General features: G+C 31.4%; 1 protein-coding gene across 1 annotated transcript; it reads right to left on the minus strand.

The window, feature by feature from the left end:
- Positions 1-336: 336 nt before the first annotated feature.
- LOC100780027 (cytochrome P450 734A1) lies at positions 337-3720 on the minus strand. The gene is made up of 5 exons (XM_003549733.5): positions 3069-3720; positions 1776-1999; positions 1396-1637; positions 939-1308; positions 337-862 (listed from the first exon to the last, which is right to left on the minus strand). The coding sequence occupies exons 1-5, from the start codon at positions 3343-3345 to the stop codon at positions 422-424; spliced, it is 1554 nt and encodes a 517-aa protein (XP_003549781.1). The 5' UTR covers positions 3346-3720; the 3' UTR covers positions 337-421.
- Positions 3721-9721: the final 6001 nt, after the last annotated feature.

Genomic DNA, 9721 nt, shown 5'->3' on the forward strand with positions numbered 1-9721 from the left:
TGGGTACTGTGGCAAAAGACAATTCAAAGGGCCAAAAATGCATTACAAAGTTACAAATCTCTGTAAAATAAAAAATAAAAAAAATAAAGAAAAATGTACACAAGAGATACACAAGTCAAGAAGAAGCACCTATCTAGCTAATTGTTAGCCATCTACTAACTGGATTACTCCTATTACTCGAACTAATTGGCAAAAGAAACTTGGCCAAGAAACCAAATCAAATCTCACATGGCTAAAGTCAGTATGTTCAAGAGAGGATAGGAAAACACCATGGGAAGGGCACCACCGTAAATTCGCTCACCAGACATCTCTCTTACTCTTAGTCCAATATATATATATATAACTTTTTTTTTTTTTTAAATTTGAAGGGGAAAAGCCATAAGGGGGGGTAATTTTGTCCCTAAGCAGAAGGTCCTTTGAATTAAGAAGAGGATTGTGAGAATTGTTGGAAAATGATTGGTGCACCGTACTGAGGGTAGAGTAGCATCAGGACCGTTGGTGCGTGCTGATAACTAGGGGCCAACCTGAAACTAAAACGCTGCAGTATGATTGCCAGGGCCAGTTTTGTTTGTAGCACTGCGAGGTTTTGTCCGATGCATGTGCGCACACCGAGACCAAACGGTATGAACGCCAATGGATGCTTCCCCGCGCGGGCCACACCATCGCTGAAACGCCCCGGATTGAACTCGTTCACATCGTTCCCCCATATTGCCTGATCGTGATGAACGGCCAGGATTGGAATCAGCAGCTCCGTCCCACGTGGTATCTTGTATCCCCCCAAATCAACGTCCGCTTTGGCCCTTCTGATTGTCGCGATCGTCGGAGGGTACAGTCGTAGTGACTCGTTCACAATCATGCTCAGCTGCACCAGATCATAGCCAATTTAAATTGATGAAAAGACATAATTGCCACTTTTAACAAGGTTGTGTGTTGCTTACCGTCCTTAGCTTTGCAACATGGTCTTTGGTGGGAAGGTCACGTGATCCGCACAGCTTGAGAAGCTCGTCACGTGCCCGTACCTGCCAGTGTGGGTGCATAGCAAGGAGAATGGTCGTCCACGTCAGCAGGTTGGATGTGGTCTGTTTTCCTGCAAAGAAAAAGCTCTTGCACTCTTCCACGATGTCATCCACTGTGACATTGGACGAAGAATTCATGTTGGAGGCCTGAATCATTAGCCCCAACAGATCCTTTGGCCCTTTTTCCTCCACCCCACCACACTCTCTCCGTCTCCAGATCAGCTTCACCAACGATTTCTTAATCTCCTTCTCCAATTTCCAAGATTTTATATTCCTCCTCGTGGGAAAGAATCTGTAAATTTAATTCTCATATGTTACCGCTAGCCACTACTAAGTACGTTCCTCGTACACGCTGGTAAATCAAATCTTAATTAATTACCTGTAACCTGGGATGAATACTTTTTGGAAGGCATCGGCGGCTAAGTCCATTTGTTGGGCTTGTAATCTGAAAATGGCTTTTCCATCTTCGTAGCTACTTCCAAACGCTGTCCTCGTAATCACATCTTCTGTTAGGGTTTGAAACCACTCCGAAACTTCGATTTCTACCTCTCCCTTCACACCCATTGCCGACCACTTTTCCAACATCTCTACCACGCTTGTTGCCATCACCGGTATCAGCAACTAATTAAAAACATATATATCTTTAGACACCAAATCTTATTTATATATACTATTTTGATTGTGTAGCAGATTTCTACTACATAATCAAAATGATCTAGTATAGTATATTTTAATAATGGGGCATGAGTTAATAATTACTTTGAGATTTTCCATGTGAAAAGTGGGAGAGATAATTTTTCTGTGGTGAGCCCATTTTTCTCCTTTGAGGCTAAGGAGTCCGTCACCTTCTAGCTGCTTCACAAGTGGTGGAGCTTCGTTTTTCTCGTAAAATTCTGACTTGGATGTGAAGATTTCCCGGATGAGTTCTGGCTCAGAGACGGTGAGACGAACAGTGGGTCCAAACCAAACTAGGAATGTTGCACCTGGATCAAATATTAATTAATAATTAATTAGTGACTGGTGAGTAATATTAGAATTAATTGTATAGTTTATTAGTGTATTAAAAAGAAAGAGTGAGGTGAAAGTTGGAAGTAGCAAGCACAGTGCCGCTCCCCCAAGTAGTAAGTGTGAAGTTTGCAAAAAAGGGAAGGAGCAGGGAAACATGACAGCCATTAGTTTCAGAGAGGGAGCATGGATAGTGTAGTGTAGACCCTACACCACAGAGACACATTGAGAGAGATAACAGGAGGTGGGAAAGAAGACAAGTCAATTTTTTTTATAAAAAAAAAAAAAAACGGTTACCAAACATATACAACAACATTGTCACATTTCAATTCCTCCCATATATACAAAAACAAAACAAAGAGGACAATGGAAAAGAGATGACAACTCTGCAATGCCAACAAAGTGCACTTACACATCATAAAAATTATGACTACTGTATATATACATTGAGAGTACTTAATCAACCAAGCTGGATATATATTTTTATATTTAATAGTAAAACGAAGTTAAGAATATGGACAATACTTTTGTATTACTGACATCCATACAGAACACGCAGTCAGTAGGAAACAAATGTCTGATTACAATATTACACATCAAGCTGAAGCCTTGTTGGATTTTGAGGCAAGAGTTATTAATTGAAGGAGGGTAGTGATGAAAAATAATGGGAGAAAAAAAAAAGGAGGTTGAGCTAGCTAGCGTCCAAACTTGGAACTTCAACATCATGCATCAAACAGCTGGGAAGTAGTAACTGATCAGAAAAAGAAAAGCCTGAAAAGTTGCAAAAAGAAGCACCCTAACTCCGGAGGCTTGAAAAGTCGATCTTAAATAATTCTGATGGAAGTAACACAGAGCTTGCAAAAAGAAACATCATCATCATCATCATCATCATCATCATCATCAATGGCACCGAAGAGCGCCAACTTTAATGATGATGAAGAGGACTGTTCGTTTAGAGATAGATAATAATATGAAATGCATTTGTTTGTTGGTTTTGAAATTAAGAAAAGAAGTTAGAAGTTAGAAGTGAAGAATGTATGTATGTACCATAAATTTTCTTCCAGTGATGGTAGAAGGAAAGGACTCTGGGGAGAATGTTGTGGGAGAAAGGCATGGGTTGAGAAGAGGCCTTCAACATCATGCCAACAAGTTCCTTAACGTTTCCAATGAAGAAACGATAAGGGGGGCCTCTGATTCCTTGCTTGGAGAAATGGGCTTCAATTTTTCTGGGTCGCCACCAGAGGAGGATGGTGAGCTTGAGGAGGAAGAGAAGGAGCATGAAGGAGAAAGAGAGAAGCTTGAGGGAGGAGAAGATGTCCTCCATATATGAAGTTGTAAATCTTAGTATATAGTAGTTAAAGAAGAGAGAAGACAAGAGGGAAAATCTTGCTTTGCTTGGTTTCGATCTCTTTTCTTTGGTGTGGACACAACAGGGAGAGAGAGAGAGAGAGACACAGTGGTGCAGAGAGAGCAGGGTTTGGGTTGGGTTTGCTTTGCTTCTTATCTGCTTTGTTATGTTGGTTGTTAGTGGCTTGGCTTTTTAATACTAGAAAGAAGGACATGGACAAAGAGAGAGAGAAGAGTTAACCAAGGCCAACGGCGTAGGGGCCGCCACTGGAATTCTAAGGGTCAACGAATGTGAACCTTATTTAAAACATAACAAGACGATGTTACCCTTGTCTTTTGGATTTTAGTAGTACTCATTCACATATACATATATCCATCCCTTTATCTACAGTACTACATCATTAGCTCATTTCTGGTTATTTTTATTACTTGAAAATTTGTTTGACATTATTAGCAGTATGTTTTTAAATGTTATTTAAAATAACATGATGACAAATTATTTTAGTTCATTTTTCTACTTATTTTTATTAATTTAAAATTTTATTTGATATTATTAATGGTATTTTTTAAGATATTATTTAAATTTTCTCTCGAAAAAAAATGTTGTTTAAATTACTATTTAAAAAAACATTAATCTCTAGTTTTTATATTTTTTTTAACTTTTTATCTCTAAAATATTTACTTGCTTTTTTTAACCTTTTTCTACCAAATATGAGATTTTTCTATTATATTTTTCTGGTTTCTCTTCTTCCACTTGGACGGTAGAATTTGACTATTTTTATCCTTTTACAAGAAGGTAGGATTTTCTTATTATTACTCTTTTATTACAAAAGAGGTTGATAAAGAAATATAATAAGTTTTTTTTAATTATTGGATATTTTTATATTATACTGTTTGTTTTAACCATAATATTTATTTTGTTATTTTAGCATTTTCTTTTAAAGGTAAATTATTCCACCTCCTCTTTCAAGAAATATTTAAGTTATATTATCTTTTTATCTAACTTCTAACATATTGGTTAAATGATTAATAGAATTTTTTTTTAGGCTTTCATTCTTGTAAGTTAATATTTTTTTTATTTTGGTTCTTGTAATTTTTTTTTCGTTTTAATCTCTAAAAAATGTGTTTATTTCTTTTGTCTTTAATGTATTATAAATAGCAATTTGAATAATAAAAAATGTTACCTATAGAACTTTAAACATTAAAAAAAGTGATTTAAACAATAAAAAGAATTATCTATAATACTTTAAGGGGGGGAAATAAAACAAACACATTTGGGAAGGAATAAAACAAAAAAAATGACAAAAACATAAATAAAAAACACTAAATACATGAATTATAGTAAGGTATATAATTAGGAATTAATGTTAAATATTACATTTTAATAAAAAAAAATGCCCTTTGATTTATTAATCACTTGGGTATTTGTTAGTACTCTCCTTTTTTAAAAAATTATACTTTTTTATTTCTATGAGATGATGTGTGATATTTTTTACAACTTTAGAAAATATGATAAATAAAATGCAAAATATTTCTACTATCAACTTTGATTATATTTTTAATTTTTAATTTATAGCTATAGTTTCTACTTCTGCATTACATGCGCGCTAATATATGTGTCATGAATCGATATTAAGTGGAAATTTGAAATTGAGGTATTTTTTTTATCAGTGAGAAAAGTATTTACTCCAATTTCCATCCCTTTCAGACTCCTCCAAGTCTCCATCTAATCATATTCCTTATTAAACCCCTTGAATTTTTGTTGGTGGAATCAAGGTCAATGTAGCATGAGAATGTCCCCTATTTTTCACGACCATGACCGATAATATGCCGCAAGCAACATTGTTTGCCGTCAAGGTTGAATCCATCCAGTTTTTATATAAAACATTGAGCTGATTCTTTTGTATTGAGTATTTCTTTCCTTGCATCCACTGGGCAATGCGAAATTAGTGTTAGAATTTTTTTGGCCATTGGATACTTTTTCAAATTATTCAACCACGATTGGCGGAGGACAAAAGTGTAGCTTGTTTATATTTTTATGAAATTAATATTGATGAATAAAAAAATATCATAATATTAATTTGCGTTTATATCACTGGATCGAGTATATGACTATAAGTTACGCCGACGTTCAACACGAAAGGTCTTTTTAATTTTTCCATCCAATAATAACTTCTGTTGGTAAATGAAATTGAATCATTGGCAATGGTCGCACATAAAAATAGAAGGGTCCCATTTTTTCAACAATTGCCTATGACCAGACGGTTTTTCCTCCCAATCAAGCAACGTAAGCAGCAGTTGCATCGTTTATGTAAACTGCCACAGAGAAAGGGGGAATTTAGTTATAGATATGTCACTTTGTGTACAACAAAATCTACAAATTGTTTATAACATTCTATGTGAATGTGAAAATTTTGTTTTTGGACTCCATATAAAATGGAGAAAAGAGGTGGAAGAGAAAGTGACAAATGGGGATATGTCGAACCTATAGCCATAATTAGAATATAACAAATCCTAAGACAAATGCGAATGAGTAAATAATTTTCATTTAAAAGTAATAATTGTATACCCTTGTGCATCATGGTTTGTCTTGGGTTGAAACAAAAGTCAAAAGATCATTCTATATTCCTATCTTCCACATGCATGATGTCTAATCCATATGACTTCCCAAGAATGGCTAATTTCAAATTATACATGAGATTCACAACTAATCATAACGAGAATGTATGCACATGAATCACGAATGTATGAAAAATAATCTGTTTCTCAAATCAATAAAAAAAAACCATTGATTAGCCAAAAATAAATATATTGTTTGGACTGAAGGTACGCAGAGGGTTGTCGAAGATAAAAACAATCAAGAGAATTGTGCAACGAAAATTGCAAAAAGCAGTCTGCATTATTTTATTTGTTTAATGAGCATTGTGAAATTGCAAACTCAACTTAATTACGCATACAACAATAATCATCGAAACATGTTAAAGAATTGAAGTTAGTTGCCATGTAGTACGTACGAGAGATTCCACACTAATTGACCATGTTTAATATTATTTTTTTAAACAAAAGAATACTAAGCCAAAAATTCGTGACTTTGATCATCCCAAAGAGGTTGGCACTATCAAATTCACGACAATGTTTCATATAACAACATAAGATATATGCCTCAACTTTAAAGATATGCAAATTTTAATTTTTTTGGTTAACACAAGTATCCTTCAGTTGGGAGCAGATGACTAATTTTTTAAGGTATAAATCATTTATTTAAGAGATTAACCTTCACATGACTAAGGCATAAAATTATATATCAATCATGTCATATGATATTGGTATGTAACAAGAAAATTAGGTAAATGATGATAAGATAATAACCAACTTAATTGTAATTGATATTTAGGTTGAGGTTCCATGAAAATGGTAAGGATAGAGTGTGGAAGACACCGGTATTGTTCTTAGCTTGTTCCTTGTTGTCCAAAAGATGATGTTATTAGAATCTGAGGGGGAAGAGAAAGAAAAAGGGAGCACAAAGGAGGTTGTCGTTTTGGAATGTTGCTCTTAAATTTGTGCACATGGGAACAACGCTGTCTAGCTTAGGGTATCCTTCTGTACATTGGGTGGGGAAATATGCTCTAGTTGACCCAACAATGGGGTGCCCACGCAAAGGAACCCTTCCCTAATCTTGTCCTAATAGACCCAAGACATATTGGGGCCATGTGCCCCTCATGGGTCCTACAAATTTATAACAGAACTCAACGGCTTAGAGGAGGATGATACTTTGTGGACAAACGCTGGCTCATGACTTTCATTCCACAAATCAATTTATGTCTCTAAGCTAGATTGGACAAAATAGGAAACCCCCTTAATTCATTCATCACCGACCTCTCTGTGATTTTGTTCATTCTATCAAGTGATTTCATTTGATCACAAAGTTAAAGCAAATTCTATCTTTCTCTCTCTTTCAATCAATAATAATTATCCGATAATTATTAACAGTTAGATATAAATACCATCATAAAGGAGAATTAAAATATACTAAAGCCTTAGAAAATCAATTGAGGTAAACATATGTCATCAGTTTCAATTTTTTTTTATTTACAAATCACATATTAATGGAAGTTCACTCTCAAAAATTACACCCTTACTTTTGTCAACATTTCATGATTCTGTTAATTTATATTTATATAAGTCAAAATTTAAAAACTACCTTTCTTTATCAGATTAAATTACATCAATCTTCCTTAAGGTTATGTAAAATTACATAAATTTCACTTTTTTTTTTCTAATATTTACACTAATATTCGTTCGGACAAATTTGATGTAATACTTCTCAAACAACTAAAGAGTTATCAACATATAATTTTAAATAACTGAGGGGGTTAGTATAGGAGTAGATAAAGGTAGGAGGTGCACCTAATTTTACAAAACTTTGGGAAGCATTAGTGTAATTTACTTTTTTATTAAGGGGTTTGACTTAATTAGGTTAGTAATGTGTATGAGTTGTTGTAAATTTTTTGAATTTGAGTTTAATTTTTATGGATAAAAAATTATTATTTTTTAACTTAGGATACCTTTGGTCAAGTCCAATGATTAATTTTTTTAAGTAGTAAGTTTTTTTTAAAGATTGATTTCTTCTAATAAATATTTTCAATACAAAAAAATTAAAAAATAAAACACTTAACTACATATTTAAGGAAGAAGTTTTCTATTTCTCGACAATATGATCATATATATGTACATTAAAGCAAACTATAGAAGATTAATATTTTCAAAATTTAATTTCTCTCATACTAAATATAGTGAATATTAATTAAATATTAAATTCTAAAAAATATTCAGTTTTGAAATATATATTTTTTACTTAGATTGCATAAATATTTCTTTATAAATAAATTACCACATAAAAATTTAAATTATTTTAATTAACAGATTATATATTTCATGACTGATTTTGCTAACTATATTTATACATATAGGATAAAATGTAGTAGAAAAAATATGTTTAGAAAATAAAATTTATATAAAAATCAACATGAACATTTAATTAATTATTTTTTATATTATTATATAATTTTAATCGAAATTTAAAATATAACTAAAAATATTTTTTTAAAAAAATGGGAAATAAATTAAATTATTTAAAGTAATAGTTATTTCAAAATAAATCATATATAATAAATAAATATATTTTATAAAAAAATAAACATAACCTTTAATGTTATTTTATATTTATCAACTAGTTCAACTTCTAATTTCATAAAAAAAAAAATCAAATCCAAGATGCTAATTAACGTATCTACTACTCGCTCGGGACTAAAACTATTGATATTTAAGGATAATGCACACAACTTAAAAAATATTTAATATTATTCGCAAACTACATATTTAGTCTAAAATACCCCACTTAATATATGATAGAAGTAGTTGTGGATATAGATCACAATTATCCAGATAATGTTAAATAAAGATATATGTGGAAATTAAAAAAACAATTAAAGAGACTTGAAATCTGTAAAAACTTCAATAGTATTGAAACAAGAAAAGGATGCTAAAATAATACTCTTTTTGTTCCATAATAATTATGGTGTAAGAAAAAAAATTTTACTGAAGTAATTATCATTTTAAAATTCTAATGTAATATTAATTATTTTTTTAACTTATATTCTTTATAATATTAATAACATGGGTTAAAAAATAAAAAATGAATTAATGAAAATAAAGTTAATTTTTTAAAATTATTATTTTCTTTTATATACTTATTATTTTTTGGGTTTGTGTAAATCAACTTAGGATGATAATTGTAATGAAATGAAAAGAGTAATAATTTTTGTCCAAATGAGATATAAAATATAAACTTTGTTTGTGGGCTATAATATAGAAAATAAAAGGGACTAAATTGACAAAACAAGAACTAATTTTAAGTAATAAAAATAAACAAAACTAAAAATAGGCCAAAAAAATTAGAGGATAAAAAATGCACAATAGTTGAGGGGCTAAAAGTTGAAAAAAAATTGAGGGATTAAACATTATAATTTGAAAAGGTGGAGGGACTAAATTAATCATTTTAGTCATTACTTTCTTTATTTTTATTTTTATTTATAATAAAATATTTTATCATTATAAAGATTGATAAAAAAAATTAAAATTATTTACAAAGTATATTTTGTCTTAAAAAATCATTTAACTCACGAAGTAAACAACTTAATTCATATAAATCTGCATTTAATATAAGTAAACATTACCATATTAAGCTTGCACAAACTGCTAATTAAACGGGCCAACTCAAGAACCATAGTAATAGATATATCCAACCTAACAAGGAAGCTAATAGTGGGATGTTTGGATTAACGTCCCTCTAT

The sequence above is a fragment of the Glycine max genome, chromosome 17 (genome assembly GCF_000004515.6).
Source record: "Glycine max cultivar Williams 82 chromosome 17, Glycine_max_v4.0, whole genome shotgun sequence".
NCBI classification, from domain to species: Eukaryota; Viridiplantae; Streptophyta; class Magnoliopsida; order Fabales; family Fabaceae; genus Glycine; species Glycine max.

What these genes read in the sequence shown, in the direction of transcription:
- LOC100780027 (XM_003549733.5), bottom strand. Translation starts at nt 3,345, where the DNA reads ATGGAGGACATCTTCTCCTCCCTCAAGCTTCTCTCTTTCTCCTTCATG. An exon ending in TCACTGGAAGAAAATTTATG is followed by an intron (nt 2,000 to 3,068) that starts GTACATACATAC and finishes TATTTGATCCAG; the next exon opens with GTGCAACATTCCTAGTTTGG. An exon ending in ATGTTGCAAAGCTAAGGACG is followed by an intron (nt 863 to 938) that starts GTAAGCAACACA and finishes GATCTGGTGCAG; the next exon opens with CTGAGCATGATTGTGAACGA.